A 22,169-nucleotide genomic window follows, 5' to 3' on the forward strand; every position below is an offset into this window, starting at 1 on the left:
GCAAAAAAAGATAGGGGTGTGTGTGATGGAGCCGAGCTCTTTGTTTCAAGACTGAAGAAAGAACAGAAGAAACTTTAGGTGGGGAAAAAAAGTGATAATAACTTTCATCTTACATTTTGTCACATTACAACCGCTAGTCTAAATGTGATTCTATTTGGATTGTAGGTGACAGATCAAGAGGAAACGGTACAGAATTGTAAGGTTAATTTCTATTATTTACTTGCAAAAGAAAATAACAATAACCCCCACCAGGTTAGTCTGGAGGAGCTACAGAGATCCACAGCTCAGGTGGAAGGATCTGTAGACAACTAGTGCCTTGGCCAGATTTGACCTAACATTGAACTTACTACTACATCTACATTAGATGGAACGCTACTACCATCTTGTAGAACAGATTACTGGATCAAGGTGTGCTTCTGTGCTTTTTTGTCTCTCTTGTTGTGTCTCTGCTCTGTCTTCTGTAACCCCCAGTCAGTCGAGGCAGATGACCGTTCATACTGAGCCCGGTTCTGCCGGAGGTGTTTCCTTCCCGTTAATGGGGAGTTTTTCTTCCCACTGTCGCTTCATGCTTGCTGAGTATGAGGGATTGCTGCAAAGCCATGGACAATGCAGACGACTCTCCATGTGGCTCTACGGTTCCCCAGGAGTGAATGCTGCTTGTCGGGACTTTGATGCAATCAGCTGGTTTCCTTATATAGGACATTTTTGACCAATCTGTATAATCTGACCCAATCTGTATAATATGATTGAACTTGATTTTATAAAGTGCCTTGTGATGACATGTTTCATGATTTGGCGCTATATAAATAAAATTGAATTGAATTGAATTGAACTTTTTGGGCTTCATGCAAAGCACCATGTGTGGCAGAAAACTTAGCCTATACTTCACAGAATTACAGCTTAGATGGGCCAATTAAAAGGTCTAGACCTTAATTCGATAAAACATGTGGCAAGACATGAAAACTTCAAGTTCACAGACTATTTCTATCAAGTCTAACTGAACGTCAGCTGTTCAAGAAAGAGCAAAGATTTGTTTTCTTCAGATCAGCAGAGCTGGTGTTCTACTAAAGGTTGACTTTAGGGGGGCAGAATGCAAACACACAATAGCCTTTCCCCTCTTGTTTTGGGGAAACATTTGGAAATCCATCCATCGTTTTTATTCCACTTCACAAACAGGCGCCATTTTGTGATTGGATAAAAATCCCAGTAAAAAAAAACACAAAAATCTGTAGATGTAGGCCGACAACAACCAAATGTGAAAAAGCTCACTGTATGAGTACTTTTACCAAACTCCGTAAATGCACATTTGAGTTTCACAGGTAGCTCCAAACTTTAAGACAAACTGCCGACTGTCTGAATTACGGATCTATGGAGGGGAATCGGTGAGCGCTGCGACACGATCTTAATTAAACGCTGTTTGATCGAAGGCCACGAAGTCTTGCAGAAGCTACAAAAAGTGTCTCCAATTTATGGTGCGAGCTGCAGTCAGAGTGTCACTCTGAGGATATACGTCCGCAAGCCCGTCAGGAGAAATTACGCCCCGGACGCTGTGATTGAGGGCATCTTAATGGAGGGGGATGGATCAATAAGTAATATGAGCATGTTTTAATTCCTGGCACCTCACATAAACCTTTACCAACTTCACAATGTCACTCCGTGTTCATAAAAGTTTTCTCCTCAGACGCCTTAGACAAAAAGAGGAGATAAATCCATCAAAAAGTCTTCTCCCGTTTTATAGCCCTCCTCTCCTACCACCTCCTCCTCATCTCCATTTTGATGTCTGTCTATTAGCAGAGGGTGAGGCCTTTCCTGCTCTCCCATCCAGGGGCTAAATTAGCTCAATCAGCCCTCTTTCACCTCTCTTCCGTGGGCTTCGAGCTGAGTGACACACTGCTCCCATGAGATATGGAGAGGACGCACACGCACACACACACACACACACACACCAAGCCCAGCAGCAATGGAGGGAGGGGGCTGCTAGAGATGTGTTGGGAGGAAGAAGAAGGATGAAAAGGAAGGATTGGTCAGAGCCGAGCATACAGATTCATTCTTCCTCACTCCCATTAGAGGTTTCAGCTCTGAATGGAGCACCTTGTTCACTCCCTGTTGAACTTTATTTCATCATTTCCCTCTCCCTCGTGCCTTTCTTGGACGGCGTGGCGCTTCGCTTCGAGAAGGCCTCCTCCATATAGAAAACGGAAGCGAGGAGTAACTACTCCTCAAAGCGTCTCCGGCCCCCAGCGCTCTCCGCCAGAGCCAGAGCTAGAGCCCGCTTTCCTCAGCCAACTTTTCTTAAATTGCCCCTTCATGTTTGATTTGTCTCGACCCTTCCCCTCTTTCCCTCTCGCTAAACAGCCAACCAAGTGTTAATAGAAGTGCAAGGCAGGCATTTTTTGTAGCAGTGCACACATGTGTGTCTTTGGGTGGGTGTGGGGGTGTGGGTGTGGGGGGTAGAAAAGGTGGCGATCAGAGTGAGCCATAAGATCTACTCTTTGCAGCTCTACAGGGATTTATTAGACCGGGAAGTACATTAGCATCATAAAGACCCTGGAGAATAGGCCGGTGGATGGGCTGCAGACACCATCACTGCACTCCAGCGTGCTACTCACTATCAGGAGAGGTGTGTGTGTGTGTGTGTGTGTGTGTGCGTGTGTGTGTGTGTGTGTGTGTGTGTGTGGATGAGGGAAAAGATTACCCTGATTTAACTTAAGAAAGGCAGTTAGACGGTTTATGGATCATCCCAAAGCGGCGCCGGACTAATACATCAGATGATGGAACGCCCAGCAGGAGAGGTAAAAAATGGGTGAGCTACTGAAGACAGGTAAAATTAAAAGCTGGACTGGTACGTGTGCGTCGTAATTTGTCGAAAAACGTTGTCGTTTAGATTGCATTGGGCTGTTGCAATGTTTGTTTCACGTCTCCAAGATTTAAATACGACCCATGCAAATCCACGCCCGACTTTCTATCGAGACAGAGCAGCAATTTGATTAGTTAATTCGGTGGCTTATTAATAAGGATTAATTACACATGGACCTCTCTGCGCCTGCTGTGAAAGTAGACGCCTGACAACAGGAGGAGAAAGTTGGTTAGGTGTTCTTTAATGTAAAGCTCTGGCGCCCTCTCCTGGACAACGATGTAATCGCATTTAAAGTGCATCTAAATTGCTTGACTGCAGACGACAGAAAATATGATAGACACAAATACTAAGATTTAAAGGTGAGGGTTGTAATTAACGTCACTGGATAAAGGTTTCATTGGTGGGTGTGGAATTTAAAACTTACCACAAAATCTTCTCTTTTTTTTTTACTGTTGCATTATTTCATGGCGGACACATAATTTCATGTGAAAGCATACTCATGTGTAACGCTGACAAAAATCCAACTAAGAATCTGTGGCAATCGGTAGCTTGAAAATTGATGTTCACAGCTGCTCTTCATCTGTTCTGACTTGATTTTGCAAAGGAGTGTGAGCATGAATTTTATTGTCTAGATGTAAAACATTTTGCAGCTGTAGCTGCAGAAAATTGTGGTATTGACTCTGGGAGGGTGGCACCTCACACACACTTTTCACATTGTTAGTTTTAAAGGGGCTTTATCATGCAAAAGCGACATTTTTGAGCTTTTAACTATGCTATCCTATTCCTTCATCATAACCATGCCCAAAGTTTTTTTTTTTTTTTTTTTTTTGCTTGATTCATGCATGTTGGAAATCGTCGTTAATCCTGTCCTGGACAACGATTGACCATGACCAGGGCTCAATCTGACAATCTGAATACCCTAATAGAGCAAGGTCTCTTTAGTCAAAGCGGAAGTGCGTCAGCGGTGGCCGTGATAAGTGCTTTCTGAATACTGCAGTCAGTGAGGAAGGAGGTAGGAAAAGTAGCCTGTATGCTTCATCCTGCGGCTAGTTTTGCCAAGGAACCCCACAACATCGCTTACCAGTGCTAAGAAGCGTTAAGGCATCCCACAATTCGTTGTATGACTTGACCTATCAGCACAGTTCCCTCACAGAAATCCACGAAAATGGCCGGCGAGAGGAGAGTGTGCACTTTGTGGTTCATTTTTGGAAGGCTGAAGGCCTGGATTTGACTTTCATCATCCATGTACGTTTCCTTCACGTAATGACGTCGGAGTTAAAGGCTGTCTGAATTTGGCACAGCAGTCCAAGGCTCCTTTCCTCCCCACGATAAGAGTTCTTAATGTTGACCCCATTAAAGGTCAAGGAACAGGAGCAAAGAACAGGAGCTAGACACTACTATTAAGGGTATTCATATGGAGCCCAGGTCTACATAGCGGTCATTATCTGCCCCCTACAGGAAGTTCCTACTTTCACCACATCGTCCCTGCCCAGCAAACAACACCAACCAGCGGTGATCTGAGCAGGGTGCGATAATTTCTGCTTTTAGCACCTAATTTGCTCAGTGACAGCCAGCCACTGTTTTTGAATGACATGCCGGAGCGGCTCTCAGCCAACCCCACATGGGGAGAGGCGGCATCGCTGTGAAGGCAGGCGTCTTTCTTCCGAGTTGGAAAAATAACTAATATTTCAAAACAAATGAATACTGTGTAGCGTCAAAGGCATTATTTCATCATATATATGCATGTGCTTGATTTTGGAAGGCTTACAAAAACATGATATATGCCCCTTTAATTTTATTTAAATACAAGTACAACTTTAATTTATATAATTTATACATTATATTAGTCTTTATCTCATCAAATCCAAACAGAATACACTGTAATTGGTGGTTGAAAGATGACAAACTCTTCCAAAAATCTAATGAGCGTGAATACGCACTGTATTAACAAAAGACATGTTAGACTACTAACTTCTAAGGTTGTCTCTTTTGAAATCCAGAAGGTTTTAGAAGTGAATAACAAAAAAAAAAAAGTCAGAGGATGGATTCTGGTAAAGCATTTTATATTTTTAGTAAATTCAGAACCACGTTTCTCTGTTTGGTTGCTCTGCAAAGCACCCTGATGTCAAATATCACATGAGGCCCAAGCAGCTCTTTGGAGTGTGGTTTTGGTGACTGTGCAACATAGGCTTAAGTGTAGCAGGGAGGAAAGAAAAAGAAAATCACAATTCTGGACAACAGTGTATGCAAAGTCAGTGATAGAAAGCCAGAAGAAGAAAAACTCTGGCCTCATGAGATTTTATATATATATATATATATATATATATATATATAGTCACAGGTTTACCTGGAAGTCAAAGGCAGGAAGAAAAGAAGCAGGTGAAGGAAAAAGGTTTGATGTATTTCAGTTCAACCAGAACCACTCCAAACCATACATTCATTAAATAAGTAATTAAATTTCAGTCAAATCACAGAATCATGTTTAATCTGCATCTGCCAAAAGTAAAAGTTAGAGCAGACCAAAGGAAATAATTTGAATCATATAAAAAAAAAAATCATGACCCAAATGTACATAATCTTTAAAAAAAAATTGAAATTCTGAAGTTTATAAACTCTTTACTTTGTTTTTTTCTATTTTTTTTTCTTGCTGTGAAACACTTTATGATGTAGTTTCCCGAACTGTCTCTGAGAGGAGCAGGCACTTAGGAACAGAATTCAAATAGAACTAAAACAACAAATACAAATAAAATACATTTAAGTGGCACAGTGGTATACAACATCTGAAATAAATCTTATTCCTTGAACAAAGTCTGAACAACGATACAGATTCCAGTGCTTCGAGAGATAAAACAAATGACAAACTCTAAAATAAAAGAATACAGGTCAACATAAAAATCACTTTCAAAGTCCTTTTTGTCGCTGTTTTTTATTTTTATTTCTGTTTTTTTTTTTTTTGCTGTCTAGCTTTATCGGTTCTGGTCAAAGGCGACAACATAGAAAAGTCAAACCCAAGCAGACATGCGACAGACTCAACCTGCTGCGACCGGCGATGTGGCGGCTGGAGCGATGGATCGCCTCTGCAGCCGTCAGTGTCTGTGTTGAACTGGAACGCATACTTTCTTCCTTAAAGCCTTTAGATGTTCCTGTAATGAGTGTGGATGCATGCGTGTGTTCTGATTCTGTCCTTACAAGACTAAGATCATAAATACATGACCAAACTTTCTCAATCCTTCTTCGGTAAAAACCTACCCGCATCTTTCCTTCATGTTGACCGCTTTCACGAACCCCTAAAAGCTCAACTCGAAATCACGTTGAGCCCTTTTACGAACTGCATAGTTTAGTTTGAGCGAACGGCAGAAAGGCACGACCGAGTGATATTAAATCTTGCCCAAAACATAGAAAACCATGCTGTAAAAAGGAGGCAGACGCATAAATCATGGCTCTGAAACAACCAAAAATCAACAAAACTCGTGCCGTTTCTGCATTCTGTTACAGTACCTGAGTATTTTTTGACAAGTTTCTGATAAGTTAATGCTAAATCTTTTAGATCGTCCAGAAAAAAACTTCATAACATTATTCCCAAAGGACTTGACAGCATCTGAGTGAAGGGGGCGACTGGGGATGTCCAGATCCCACAAATGGGATCTGGGTTTGCGAACAAAGCCTTTATAAATGATCAGTATTGAAGTCCCTGGCTGGACTGCGCTCACGATACCAGTTGTGATTTTATGTTGTTTGTGCCTACAAGTCTGCAATTTGTGTAGCCAGTTAAAAAAAAAAAAATTATAAAAAAAAAAGTAATAATCACGGGCTTTTTTCATAATAACCGGGCACAATAGTCCATTTATCTGGGTTTTCCCGAGCAATTGGAAGAAGAGACTCTGTTGCCTGCTGCAGCTAAATGTCTGTCAGTGTAATGTGAAGAGAGGAGCTGAGGCACCGCGCATTAACATGCTATGTTTTAAGAAGCTGTAAATCTCATCTGCACACAATTAACTGCAGCCGCTTAAAAAGATACTGTATGTTTCACGCCGAATCTAGGCGGAAAGCGACCATTCTTATGGTAGCCACGCACTTTAGCAAGCTGTGCTGCATGAAAGCACGCAGGGGCAAAAGTTTATTGAAGACTTTGGCTCTTGAGTTGGGTCAGATGCCAGTAGCAGCTTGTAATTATGCACCGACTGCTTCCCATTCCTAACAGGGAGAACAATTCCTGGTTGGGATGTCCCTAGTCACGACAGTATCAAGTTTACAGTTTGGTATATCCAACACATAATCAGAGAAAGAGAGAGAGAGAGAGAGATAAAGATCAGCTAGCAAAAATAATCATCGCCCAGCCACTGAGTAATTCTTTTAACTGAATCATAAGATGAGTACAGTTCTAGAGATCCCAACAATTTATCAGGCCAACTCAGATCTTTATCAACACCTAACATGTGTGGCCAAAGCAAAATGTGGAAAAGCAGAGTGAGGAGAGCAGCTGTGTCAGAAGACTGCTTCCCCCTCAGGATGGATTATGCACGCAGGACCATAAAGCTATTTCTATTTTATTAACCATCGTTGGCCGAATCATTTTGCAGTTATTAAAAGAGGTGTGTGTGTGTGTGTGTGTGTGTGTGTGTGTTAGGGGGATGGGGTGGGGGCGGGGAGTAAATAACGATCACGTGAGACAATGCCCCCGTTTGCCCTTGGATCCGATACGTCAATCTAATTAGCTACTGGTGTTTTTTTCCTCTGCTCGGCTAGGATTCAGAGTTCCCCTGGTGGAAATACGGCTAGATGTGCTGCACGACTGATGTGCGGGTTGGTTCACTACTTGAAAAATGCTCAGCCTGCCAGGAAAAGCTTGAAGATGCGCAGATTAACTTGCAGGCGCTTGAATGTGTGTGCAAAACGTTTTCTCTAAACAGAGCCGGCCCAAGAGAGTCTTTGGGCCTAAGCAGAATCTGATTTGACACCCCATTCCTTTTCAAAATTATTTGTTGGAATAATAAAAAAAAAAAAACCCGTTTCAATGCAGACTCAGTAGGTTTGAGAAGGGCCAAAAGTGCCACAATTATATATAATAACACATCTATCTATCTATCTATCTATCTATCTATCTATCTATCTATCTATCTATCTATCTATCTATCTATCTATCTATCTATCATAGTTTATCAATATAAATGATTAAATGTTAAAATAATTAATTAAAATTTTATTTGTGATAAAGTCATAGATAATTATTTAAAAATGTATTTCCCATTTCCTGTGCTACAACCATTATGAAATAACTTAAACTAAGAATAACTAATCAAACATCCAACTCATCAGACCACCAACCACACGGTCTATAGCACCGCCTGCATACTTTGATGGGTAAGGATGATGGACAAACTAATCCATATGCTGTGACATATAGGAAAATTAAATATTTCAATATATAAATACTTCAATTATTCATGATCTAAACATAAAATGAATCCAAACTTTAAAAATACTTTTAATTACTAAATAATTTTAACATTGACAGATGATTTGCATTCAACCAATTTATTTAATGCACGTCTTTTCAGTTTCATTTAAATCATCATTTCTATATATATATATATATATATATATATATATATATATATATATATATATATATATATATATATATATATATAGAAAAAAAATTATTTTGTAACTTAATGTGTTGAATTGTGGCATTTTTGGTCCCCGGTAAGGTAATACGAATAAATGTAACTTATGAACGGATTAGTTTGCAGTGGCATTGTCTTTGAAAGGAGACTAGCCCAGAAACAAACAGCGGAAATTATTAAACTAGCAATACTAAAATTATCAACCTTAACATGATCAAAATGTGAAAATATAATGATTATAATTTCTGTAAGTTTATCTAAATCCTTAACAAATTAAGGTGCAATGTTCTAAATAATAGTGAATTCTTTTAAAAACATTCTAATAACATTTTGAGATCTATATTGTGTCTAAGAGGTAAAACACTTGTGGGCGCCCCCTCTTGGGCTGGAGGCCCCAAGCAGCACCTTAGTTTACTTGTGCCTTGGGCCGGCTCTGACTCTAAAGAGTGGTGTACCTTCTATCTCAGACCGTACCTTTAAAGAGATATAGCTGTACCACAAAGTCTTTAAAAATACGTGATAATGAAACCTGGGAAATAATCCTTCATTTAGTTTTGAGTGAGGTGTATATTTTTGGGGCTTTCTTATTTTTTTTATGCTGTATACAGTGTAACTGCAACGACTACTTTTTTACATGATGTCTCCATCCTCTATGCTAAAGCTGGATCTGCGGCTGGAGTCGACAGATTCCTCGGGGGACATCGCGGACAGCAGCGGGTCTCCACCCATAGGGGACAAAGGCTCGTCCATCATCAAGAAGCTGAGCTCGCCTCTTCTCCCGTGGACGTCCAGCGCGGCCAGGTCGCCCAGTCCCGACATGCCGTCTGAGAATCCGGGTATCCCGTCGCACAAGTCCAGCGACTGGGCAAAGTCAAAGGGCTGGGAGCTCCCCACCGCTGGGTACTGGATGGGCTGTTGGGGCGGGAGGTGCTGCGGCAGCGGCGGCAGCTGCCGGGGCTGAGGCTGGAGCTGGTTCTGAAGGTGGAGGTGGGTCTGGGGGAGGAAGTGGTGCTGTTGGGGCTGAGCCTGGCTGTGGGGTAGGTGCTGAGCCTGGTGGAGGACTTGTGGCTGTGCATGAGAAAAGTTCTGCTCGGGGCTGGTCTCTTGTTTTACGTAGGAAGGCATCATTTCACTCTGGTTCAGGCCAGATGGGGAGGTGCTTGGCAGGCCATGCAGTCGAGCCTGCATCTCCAACTCCTGTTGAGACCAAAATCTAATATGATCCCATTTATCGTCTTGATTTTTTTTCTATTGTTTATGCATTTTCGTTTGTGTTTTACCTGGATGCGTAGCAAAAGCTGCTTGTTGGCCATCTCCATCCTTTTGAAGTTATTCTCCACCTCTCTGGACCTCTGCACATCCTTCTGCATGCGTTTTATATACTCTACAGACGCCCGCAATATGGTACCTTTGTTCCAACGCACGTCACTACAAACAGATTTAAATACACACAACTGGTTACCCAATGTCCTTTGAATCCCTAAATACATCCCAATAAATCAGAATACCATTAACAAAGGTCAGAAAGTGAAACTTATAATATATACATCCATTCATAGAGTGATATATTTAAGCCTTTATTTCAGGTTATGTTGATGATTATAGACTACAGATAATGAAAAAATTCTGATTCACAGAAAAATTTTATTGCATAAGACACATAAAATGTAATTTCATTACAGACATGTAGCTTTACGAAAAGATAGGTCCATATACTGAACAGTATTAGCACTTTATATTAAGGGTGCCAAGACCTGTGAAATGAAATCAGCTTGTCACCAGAGGGAGGCATGAAGTGCTCTGAGATATACTGGTAGACAGTTTTGCTGACTTTTGGACAAAACAAGAAAAAACAGTGGACCAACACCAGCAGATGAGATGGCAGCCTGAGTCATTGCTGACTGCAGAAACAGCACACAGGATATTTTCTTGATTTTGTTCCTCTCCATCCCTCTAGACTCTAGGACTTTAATTTCAAAATAAAATGAAAAATGTACTTTTATCTAAACTAGGACTACAAAATCTAAGCAACAGTCCTGGCCGGTTTTTGCTTTAGAGTCTTCTCAATGCTGCGGCCTGTGTTGTTGCCTTTTTTTAATATACTTTTTCCTTCCACCTAATTTTTCCATTAAGATGTTAAGATTTAGAACTCTGAACAGACAGCTTTCTTGGGGATGGCCATTTGTAACTTATCCTCCACAAAGAGGATGTTAATAACTGCCTGCTGCAAAAACTATCAAGCCAGCAGGCTTTCCAATCACTGTGTAGACCACAAGATTTCAAATTATCGTGCAGTATTTACTGCGGGCTTGAATGTATCGACGATGGAGCGTTCAGGCGATGAATTCATGCAACAGCACAGTAATTTATATCGTTTGTAAAGGGACTTCTATCTGACTTTTTGACTTGAATGTGGATGTCTTATTAGAACTTCAGGACTATTTGCACGCTTTGAGGTTTTTAGGAAACGTTTTTGATCAGTGCAATCAAGTGATTTCATAGAGAGAAAAAAAGTGTTGAAACAATATGCCTTGTTGAGTCTGTGTGTATTATGTAATCTGTGTGCATTCTGCTTGAAATATGTCACCGAGTGTTTAATGAATCTAACATGAGTTCAACCTTTTAAAACAGAATCTTGATGAAATTCTAATTTACTGAGATGCCGCTTTAAAACCCAACAAAGTTAAAGGAACTCACAGGTCATTGGTTTTAGGAATCATGGTGCCCAGCTCTTTGATTCGGTCATTAATGTTGAATCTCCTCCTCCTTTCAACTATCGAAGAAGAGCAAAGAGAAAGAAACAGTAAAACAAGACAGTTAGCAAGGGTAATAGTCTACGCCTGATTTCTGAGCTTTGCACTATGAAAGCGCACATTTTTGCATTTTTGAGATAAACAATAAAGAACAGTAAAAAAATAAACACACACACACACACACATGCACAAACCACACGCGCACACACACACACAGTCACAGGCAATTACTCTTAAGTGCTAGAACAGCAGAAATGATCAAGTTAACTATCCACCCACTTGTTGCTCTAGTCAGCTAAATAAGCACGGCTGAGAGGCTGACCAAGATGTGTGTGTCTGTCTGAATGTGTCCGCCGCAAATATACTCACTTAGATTGTGGTTGTCTTTCTTCTGTCTCTCCTTGGCCAGCGCACGGGCTTCTGCGTCTTTGCAAAAACAAAAACTCATCAACTAAAGGGTGCCAAAGTGGCGCGGAAACGACAGCACGTCTGTATCATCCACCAGAGGCTCACAATTGGAGAACCGAATGTTTTAAAAACGTAGTTGTTCGCACCTGACAGTTCTCGCTTGATGGTCAGGTTGGCGGGACAGGAGTTACTCGTCATGGCGATGGTCGGCGCCTTCATCCCAGGACCTGTGTAGACGTCCAGGTGGCTGCTGGAAAGCGGGAGCTGAGGGAACGGGCAGCACACACGGGAAAAAAAAAAACATGTAGATATCTTATTTTACACATGGACTTAACTTTAAGTATTCTCAAAAATAACTATTTGATTTTAACAACTTAAGTTTTTTTTTTAATCAAAATAACAAGAAAATGTGTTTCAGGTCCAAATTTAAAAGTGATACCACTATGTCCATGTCTGCTTGGGTTGTAAGTGCAAAAAAAAGGTAAAAGTTAAATCTAATTAATGAAATGCAGCATAAAGCATAGAATATTGTCAATCTGCACCTCTTCTATAACTCAAATCTGTTATTCCTTCTGGAGAAATCATTTACAGCTTCATACACCTTGTAAACTACCTTTATGAAGTCAGTGTCCGTGTTTATTGTGCTGTGAAGTGCACCCAGCAGCAGATGATGAAAAAACATCACACCTGAGAACAGCTTGCCAAACGCGCAGCAATGATTGACAATCGCGTTATCTACCTTATCGGCCTTTATGGCTCGATGCCTCCTCTGCCTTCTCCTGCACCTGAATTTACACCTGTGAAGTGCTCCAAACTCCAATATCTTGCACTTTAGACGCTGTATAACAACGGAGATTTAGGTCTACAGCGACTGTTAAAAAGAGCTGATTTCCCTTTAATTGTGCAGGTCAGGGAGTCAATGAGTTTTAGGACCGTAGAGGAGCCCGGTCACACTTGCACCAAAGCAGTAGGTAAGAATTTGGCGCTGCTAATGAGGCCTGACAGATAAAGAGCTCAAAGGGAAAGATAACTTAATCTGCAGGCTACTGTGCGAGCTAAGAGATCTGGCACATTCGCAGACATAAGCATAAACAGGCCTGTCTGCAGCTTGCCAATGACATTCAATGTTTTCTATACTAACATGAGCATAAAAACTTATTAGAAAGTTGAGCTGTGTAGGTGTGGGGAAAAAAAAATGGTAAAGGAAAATCATTAAAATGATTATTCACAAATGAGCTGATGTCCAGCAGCAGCATTATTCAAAAGTGTGGCCATCCACCTTTAGGGAGGTCTGATGCTTTTTAGGGTTAATGTTTACAACAAATCAGTGCATCATCATAAGGTGATAAAAACCCAATAAATGTCTGGTTTTTATTTTTTATCACCGGGTCATGTTAACATTATTTCTGCTGACGACAGAAAACCTAGCTCTTCCCCAGCCACTTCCCCCCCCCCCCCCACGCTTCTGCACCCCACGCATCCCGATCGGAAAAAAAACCTCCGAGCTCGCTTCATTTGACTAGCAGCTCATTTCTGACCCAGTGTCACCACCTGCTCGCAGACTTTTGAAAACCTCCTCTCTGTGCCTGGCATTCAGCGGTGTCCCCGACTCTTGCTGAACTTTAAAAGATTCCAAGAATTCCAAGGAATTTGCTGTCTTAATCCCCGTCAGGATTAGCAGGTGAATTTTACTCACTGTTCTGACATTAAAGGGAATAAGGCGATGGGAGGGGAAGGGGGGAGTGGGGGAGTGGGGGGTGCTGGAGTCTGTGCAGCACAGTCAACGTACTGATACGCGGCTTCAAACTAATGCCTTAAAGGCCATCTTTTGAAACGCTGTCCGTCCCGCGATTGATTAGTGCGCGCTGGCCAATCTAATCACACAGCGCAGCACAGACTCATGCACAAAGACAAAGTTTAAGTGATTAAACCAATCAACCACACAAAGCAGCGTGAGATAAAGCGGCAGCCGCATGCGTGGGGTTTCCTACTCTCTGCACAGCATTAAGTCGGGTTAAACGCACACGGTGCCGGAGCCAGCTTTGATTTAAAGTCAGACCGAACTTCAGAAACCTACAATGTGAACTGAAAGTAGCAGAGTCTTTGACTTAAACTGCAGCAAAAAATATTCAATAATAATAATAATAATAATAAGGTAATGTAAGAAAAACAACAACAGAGCAGTCCTTTGCAATCTTAATTTGTGTCTTATGATTAAAGGAGGAAGCAAAAGCTGCTACTGTATCTCCCAACTAAAGTTTAAGCTACTAACACACAGCATAAGAAAAAGACAACCCACTTCCTCAGATCTAAATCAAAGTCACGTTAAAGCAGCATGGGAGCTTTTATCTTACCAGCTGAATCTGTTCTCCTTCAAGAACTTCCACAATGGCATACGTCTTATTCATCTCCTTCATCCTACACTCCTTTGCTTACAAAGGCCGAATGGGGGGGGGGGCTTTCTTCTTCTCTCCTGGGCTCGGGCAGCACATGCAGTGTTCTGCGGCACCCGCCTCCCCTGCTGCTGCTGCTGCTGCTGCCGCTGCTGAGAGAATGACCTCAGCGGCGCTCCTGCTCGTCTTCTACCTCCGTTCTCCACCAAACAGGAGTGAACTTTCCCCCAACTGGACTTTCAGCCTGTTTTCCCTTCAGAATAAATTGTCCTCATCGCCCCTACCCACATCCACCCCCCCACCCCCACTCCTTTTTTTTTTTTTTTTTTCCCTCCTCCACCTCCCTCTTTCCGAATGTCTTGTAAACAAGTTGAACTCTAACCGGTGGCGGCTTAATTGTTAATTTTCTGAGTTTGCTCTCTCGGACACAAAGCTCGGCACAGTCCTCGGCCCGGCGTGTCTTCCCTGCTGTTTCTAACTATGTCCAACACGGTTTAGGGCAGGAATGTTTAGCATTTAAGCCAATTATACACTTCTTTTTTTTTTTCATACACTTCACTTTGTCTGTCTATGTGTTTTTTGTTTATGGCTGCACAAAGACAAAACTGATTGGAACGCCGCGGATACATGCTGAATGAAAAAATTGGATTTGAAGTAACACTCATTGGTTCAATGGTTGCTTTGAAACATTAACTCGCTGTGGTTTAATTAATAGATGAGCCTAATAATATCCAATAATAGTGGCAAACACTCACAACATGGGCTGTTGTAGTGAAAAATGAGAAGTGAGACTCTGTACTAATGGCTGACTTGCTATATCCAACTACAGGACGGATTTACTGGGCTCAAATAAGTCCCTAAAGTCTGACAGAACAACAATTCAAATCAAATAACATAGTTTCCCTCATCGCACTGATCTAAACAAGCTAGAAAGGGACGCAGAGTAGTTAAACATTCTTAAAAATAGTGTTGTTTCGTTAATTGCTGAGCTTTAAAACTAAATCACACTAAATAATGGAATATAAGTAAAAAGATATACCGCAGAATTCACACCCTACTCAAAAAGAAACTTATCCCAATCCACCTATTTTCATAGATGCAGGTCATGCAACGCAGACGTAGTCATACTTCTGGAACGTTTTCTCATTTTGTCATGTAGCAAAGTTCCACATTTTAGCCTGTTTTTTTTTTTTTGTGTGTGTGTGTGTGTGTGCAAAATAGCTGAAGCTGAAGACTGACTGAATGAACATAAAAGTCTTACTACAAAACGTGAATTGAATTAAAGCCGAAACTTTAATTGGGCCATTCTATGAACTCTTTGAGCTTTGATCTACCAGGTTTTCTTCCAACATCCTCCTTGTATTTAGCTCCCTTCATTTTCCCATCAACCTCGTCCAGCTTCCCTCTCCCTGTCAAAGAGAACCACTCCCAAAGCATGATGCTGCCACCACCATGCTTGACCCCATAGGGATGGTGGCGATGCTCAGTGTTGGTTCCCACATGTATATTTACTAATTAGATGATTTCTGAAGGAAGTTTCTGATGCACTGGATTTTATTTTGAGGTATTGGAGAAAAGGGGGCTGGATCCAAATGCATGCCACAATTTTCAGGTTTATTTGTAAAAAATCTGTCAACTTTTTCCTTCCACCTATTTTAATCTACGGCAATAAATCCCAACAAGGCTGAACTTTGTTGCTGTAATGTGTCAACATGTGCAGAGGAGGTATGAGTATTTTTGCAAACACAGCATGCTAATTTAATTTGATGGAACGTTTAAAGAATTATTATTTAAAGAAATGTTTCTAGAAAGTGTAAAGGGGGAGAAAATGTTTACAGCTAAACATCAGCGGTAACAAAAATGCCTCATAAGGTTTTACAGCCAGTGATGCACTCGATCTTTTACCTCCACATTAACTGGATGGAAAGTACAGGGGTCAGATAAAACTCCATGAAAGCGAAGGAATCTGTGTCTTTTTTTAGAAGGAGGGTTCCCTCTACTCACTGTGTTTGGCATGTGGATAGGGTCCATGTATCCCGGGACGTCATCGTAACTGGACTGCATATTTATGATGTCATCAATAACCTCGTCCATCTGCAAAAGAAAAAAAAAATTGGATTCATTCAAACAGCATCACATGACAAAGTAAGTCAAATCCACAGCGTTTTAACTGAGCTCGATTCAGATTATTTATACATCACCAATTCGGAGCATGTCATGTCAAGGCATTTTACAAGAAAAACTGATCCAGTTTATACAGAGCTAAGAGTTTCTTCTGTGACTGTAAAAAAAAGTTTAAAGATTCTTGATAATAGAGTCTAGAAAAAAATTGCGGAACATTATTCAAATATTCAGCAAGTAAAGCACTTAAACCACTGCCACCTTTTTTTTTATAAATATATATTTAACAAGAGCTTTTAGAAATGAGCAACATTTAGAGACCTCATTCTCAGCTTTGAAAAAATAATTTGTCTCAGAGAGAAAAAGAGAGTTGAAGGCAGAGTGTTGGTCAAAGTCTCCCAGGTTCAAAGGCCCCTGCGTTCTGCTGTTCCTCTGTCACTTGTTAAGCTGTAATTACTGCAGGAAGGCCATTATGGAGCATTTAAACTCCACTAATTGTCTCTCTCAGTTAGTCGCCACTTTCTTCCAACTCACCTACTGTTCCCTCGCGAAGTGCTGCTCCCACCAGAGAACAATTAAAACATTATGATGCTTTCATAAAAAGTGGAGATCATGTCGTTTTTGAGCTAATTTTCAACCCTTGTAATTTTATATATTGGCATAATAAAGTTGTAACGCGGGATATTTGTGTTGGGTCCATGCAAACCGAGCTTTAACAGCAGACCATGAACCTAATGTTTATCGGTTTATGTTTGTCCCACAGTGTGCCCAGCACCCTCGAAGGCGCCTACCTCCTTCTCGTGGCTGGAGCCGATGTTGAGCATGGCCATGGGGCTGTTGGGGGCGCTGTTCCCTGACATGAGCTGCTCCTTGAGCATGTGTGGGGAGTGTAGGGGCGGAGGTGCAGACGCAGAACCCCCCGCGGGTACCATGTTTGTGGGAGGAGACGGCGGCATGAGCCCCGCCACCGAGTGGACCGTCTGCAGACACAAGAGATGCAGTGATGTTGAAAAATATTCATAACTATTGGAGGTTTTTCACATTTTGTTGCATTACAATCACAAACTTCCATGTGGTTTTTCAGGATTTTATGTGACAAACCAACACAGAATTAGGGCATAAATAGAAAGTGGAAACTAAACACATACTTTAAAAGTTTTTTGTTTTTTTACAAATTCAAATCTGAAAAAAAAAAAAAAAAAGATGGCACATATTTATAGTCAAACCCTTTTGCCCTGATATGCCTAAAAAAACATCAATTGCAGGTAATTTCTTTCAGGAGTCCTCTAATTAGTAAATAAAGACTCAGTAAAAATCCGGCTGTTCTGTAAAAGGTGTCAGAGGTTTGTTAGAGAACATGAGAGCAGACAGCACCATGAGGACCAGGGAACACAGCAGACAAGTCAGGGATGCAGTTGTGGAAAGGTTTTAACACTGGAACATCTCACAGAGCGCTTAATCCGGCCTCCACAACCAGTAAGTGTATGGGACAACTGCAAACCAAGAGCATTTGTTTAGAAAATCAGGCAAGAAGCCCATGATAAATCTGGAGGAGCTAGAGAGATCCACAGCTCAGATAGAAGAAGCTGTTGACGGGATAATTTTTGGTCATGTACGGTAAAAACCTGGCCTTTAAGGAAGAGAGGAAAGCCATCAGCGTCCCCTTCCCAATCTTGTGGAAGGCCTTGCCCTGGCCAGATAAGATCAAAATGACACTTTTTTGTTCTACATGCCAAAGGCTATCAGGTAGGAAACTGAGTGCCCATGACCCGGACACACCATCCCCATGGTGACATATGGGTTTTGGCAGCGTCATGTCGCTTTTCTTTTCATTGTGATATTTTCCTTTCAGAGGGAGAGCTAGCTACACAGGGCGATCCTGGAAGAAAACCTGATAGAGACTTCCAGCCAGACACTGACACTAAAGACACGGGCAAAGCTGACAACTGAATAATTCCAATAAAAGCTTATCAATGTGTTATGATGACCCACCGGAACCCCAGATTTTAATCAGAATGAAAACAGGATGCAACACTGCAGAATTGATGTTCACAGAGTCACAGTCTGACTGAGCTTGAGGCCTTTTTGCAAAGAAAAATGAGCCAACTTCACAGAATCTAAATGTGCACATCTGGAAATACCCATAAGACACTGCAGCTCTGATTCCTACAAAAGATGGTTCTCCCAACCATTGACTCAGGGAGAAATAAATTCATACACACTATACTTTCCATATTCTGATTAGTAAAAAATAAATAAATAAAAAAAAAACATTTATCTTTCTTGTTCCACTTAGCAGTGATGCACTACTTTGTGTTTGTCTATCACAGGAAACAGCAAAAAGTTCAAGCGGTATGCATACTTTAGCCGCGCTCTCCGCACGGCCAACCGTTCGACAGACAAATACCTGTTTGTTGGCACAAGTGGTGGAAAGATATTCTTTCACTTGTTGTCTTCGCGACTGACGGATATGATAGTCGGTTGGGTTTTCCAGGTGGGTTTGTACCTATGTAAAGCAAAAACATAGTAATTAATTTTTGATTAACAGAGAAATTGTACATTTTCTAGTTTTCCAAAGATACATTTTAACAATGATTTCAATAACAAAAACCTTAACAAAAGGTTCCTAAATACACCTTCACAAAAACTGAAATATTAAAGCCAGTTGCCTCAAAAGAGTTTAACACCAATATTTAGACCCATTCCAGATCGTGCTTAGACCCCTTTATGTTTTAGTGATGTGATAGAACAGGATACATAGCATCCAGTCAGGGATGTCTAGAGGTAAAGCTGCACTAAATCCTCAAGTGTGGCTGGACAGACCCATGGGCCGGCCTCATTCCTTCATCAAAGGCCATAGCTAAGTAGAGATATGCCTCTTCCTTCGTTTATCCGCTTTAATGGCCAAGAGCAGAATGATATAAGAAGAACAGAAACATTTCAGTGAACAGATATTTTCTGCTTGTTTTTTTACAACTCCCTCGTCAAAGCCAGTTCTACCGCTGGATCTCATTTCACCTGGTTTCCACCTTCAACGCAGGCCTGCATTAAATTTTTTTCCAATGGGACACTTGGTCCTAGTTTCATGAGCAGTGCTTGCAAATAGGCCCAAAATTATTTGTTTTCTCACCTGAAATGGGTTTCAGTCGGAATTTTACAGGCACTAACATTTGGCATGAATAGCATATCTACTTTTTCATTAATTTCTTTCAATGATACATTCCCAGCGTTCTTTTTCAGACTGGGCTGATGATAAAAGCAACTTTGAACGTTTTGTTAGAAACAAGAGCTGGGTGTCCAAGTTTGAATTAAATGTATAGTTTCTCTAATCAATACAGCCTTAAGATTATACATCCAAGCTCAACTATCTGCATGCATCTCCACTAACATTTAAATACATTTTACAGGGACGTCTCCATATTTTGTAACTATTAATTAAGTGCGGAGCTGATTCTAGTTGGAAATCTGACCACTCTTCTTGGCAGAATAGGTAGAACTCATTTAAATTGGTTGGCTTCGTGCAAAGTGCCCGACTTTTATGCATATTAAACACATTTTCAAAAACACTGAGGGCCGGACCATTTCTGAAACCTAACAGTAGCCCACTTCATCCATTTCAAAACTGTCTTTGATGTGTGTTCAAGGTTAAAGAATCTGAAGCTAATTATTTATTTTTATTATTCCATCCACTTCCAGTACTTCTGGCATGAAATCGGCCCACAGCATGACGTTTCCACCACTGTGCTTGACACATAGGACAGCAGTGTTGGTTGTGAAATTCTCACCATTCTTCCTCTTTTTCCAAAATCACTTGGCTTTGCTGATGTGGGCAGCTAAAAATTGTAGTCACATTTAAAGCTGCCAATCTTGGATTAGCGGTGTCTCTCTTGGTCAGTGTCTCTATGGTGTCCATGACGTAAACTTTATTTAACTGTGAACAAGGACACTGACAGGCTTGACCCTGGCGGATGTTGAGTAGTTCTGGATCATTATAATACATTTTCTCTCACCAGAGGGCGACAGTTTGGGTCAAATGAGAGAAAACCTGGGCTAAGTTAAGATATTTCACCAGGAAAATAATCCTGAACATGTATCAAAACTAGCAATGAACAGAGCAGGCTTCTTGAATGACTACACCCCCAGCCCATTGGAAAATGTACACCTTGTGCTCAAGAGCAAGACCAGTGTCAGAACACCAATTCATTTAAATAATCTCTCCCAATTCCGGTAAGAGAAGTGGTCAAACGTTTAGCCAGGAAGTAACTGGTTTCAAGCAACATTCGTTACTAGGGGTGCAGGGATGTCTGCGTGTTCTTGTGTATTCTGACTTTTCTGTAGAGAAAACCCTCAGCACATTCTAATTTGTACATTAAATTATTTTTTAATGATCCTTGATGTTATATATTCCATGATCATTTCATCCTAGGAAAAAAAAAGAAGAAGGTTCAAACGCATCATTAAAAGCCCAAATCAATAGGACATTCCTGCTGATGATGAGTGTTTGCAAACCTCTGACCTAAACAGTGCGCAGACATAAAGTCTATTTACATAACCTGATGATGGACATCTAGAAGGAACACGGGTAGGTAAAGACGTAGCAATGGGGGATCAGATAGCACTAGAGATTAGGTTGTATTCTCTGAAGTGTTAAGTAGAATGATCTACACGCGCAGAAAGCTATGAAGTCATTTCTCTCGCTGCAAGTTCCCTGAAATTTGGCTTTGTTGGTTATTGCATAACCTTGCTGACAAACGGACAATGAACGCGAATGATTACATTCCTGTCTCTCAGCTCCTAACCTTGCCGCCGGAGGAACAAAAAAAGAAAAAAGAAATCCACACTGACAAACAGACACAGAAAAAAAAAAAAGAATGTAGCGCTGAGGATGAGCAAAGGAAACATCAACTCGGCTGTGACAGCTGGACCCGTGAGGCTGAGCGGTACCAGAACAGACAAACTCCACAGAAATGTGTCGCAGGAGGTATGACGGGCCTCGGAAGGCCGGACAGACGGAGAGAGCTTCCTTTGTCTACGACAGGAAAAACACTGAGATTCATAAACGCCGTTTCATTCAACCACACACACACACACACACACACATGCGCACAAAAACCAACGGTCAATACAATATCGGCGTGTTGCCCCACACTGTAAAGACTGCACACACGCTGGACAGATATACAGTTACAAACAGGACAGAAAAACACAAAGCATCTGAGGGAGTGTTGCGCACAAACAGCAGATAAGGACAAACAGGCATCTCTGGAATCAGGCAAAATGTCACTTTGCTTTATCTGCCCCTGTCCGGCCCTATCTGCATCACCCCTATCTGGCCTATCGAGAGGAAAAAAAAAAAAAAAAAACATGTCAAATGTCTCCTATCTCCCCCATCTGTCTTACATGCTTGTTGCTCCCCTGCCATTTTCCTTTTTCCTCCTTTCTCAAACCTGTCTCTTGAGTTTTGGCTTTACAGCCGAGCTGCTGGTCAGAATGCTCAATGTAGTCCTGACTGCCTCCTCTGCACATTCCTGTCACAGCGCCCAGCCACGGCCAGGTCCTCTGAAACCAGCCTGTAAATACATACTGTTTGGTTATTGTTCCTTTGTAATGCAGGTTGTGTTTGTACCGGTTGGAGTCAAAGAGATTTCACAAAACCACTCATTTTATTCCCAAGTCGAGTAAAATAGAAATTAAGAGGAGAGAGAAGATATCGTGTTCAGAGAAAACGGATCAAACGGCAGATGTTTGTAACTTTTACATTTTTCTTCCTGCCATTTCTGGTTTTGAAAATGCATATGAGCCACGCTTAATTGTAATGCTATGCACAAAAACAAGAATTCAACTTAATAAAAAACAAGAAATGCACAAATCAGTTTTACTGATTGGAAATTTTCCCCAGTGGTTTAAAACATTTACGATTTTATAGACAGAATTTCATCCAACCGGTAATCGGTATAGATTTACCATCCTGGTTTTTTTCCCGAACGATATTTCCTAAAGCTTTCTGACC

The 22,169-nt window shown here is 41.2% G+C and overlaps 1 protein-coding gene across 5 annotated transcripts in view; it reads right to left on the reverse strand.

Annotated features, from left to right (window-relative positions):
* Positions 1-8,511: 8,511 nt before the first annotated feature.
* tfeb (transcription factor EB) overlaps positions 8,512-22,169 on the reverse strand; it is a 44,917-nt gene continuing 31,259 nt past the window's right edge. For 4 of the 5 annotated variants that reach the window (XM_012874919.3, XM_021322737.2, XM_036152035.1 and 1 more), the window contains 8 exons: positions 18,567-18,665; positions 16,951-17,139; positions 16,043-16,132; positions 11,792-11,909; positions 11,607-11,663; positions 11,182-11,257; positions 9,765-9,912; positions 8,512-9,681 (listed from right to left, as the gene is read on the reverse strand). In XM_012874919.3, the coding sequence (XP_012730373.2) occupies positions 9,115-9,681; positions 9,765-9,912; positions 11,182-11,257; positions 11,607-11,663; positions 11,792-11,909; positions 16,043-16,132; positions 16,951-17,139; positions 18,567-18,665 (1,344 nt within the window). In that variant the 3' untranslated portion in view covers positions 8,512-9,114. The remainder of the gene's footprint in view (positions 9,682-9,764; positions 9,913-11,181; positions 11,258-11,606; positions 11,664-11,791; positions 11,910-16,042; positions 16,133-16,950; positions 17,140-18,566; positions 18,666-22,169) is intronic. The other variant, XM_036152036.1, reaches the window with a different exon arrangement.

The sequence above is a fragment of the Fundulus heteroclitus genome, chromosome 20 (assembly GCF_011125445.2).
Source record: "Fundulus heteroclitus isolate FHET01 chromosome 20, MU-UCD_Fhet_4.1, whole genome shotgun sequence".
NCBI classification, from domain to species: Eukaryota; Metazoa; Chordata; class Actinopteri; order Cyprinodontiformes; family Fundulidae; genus Fundulus; species Fundulus heteroclitus.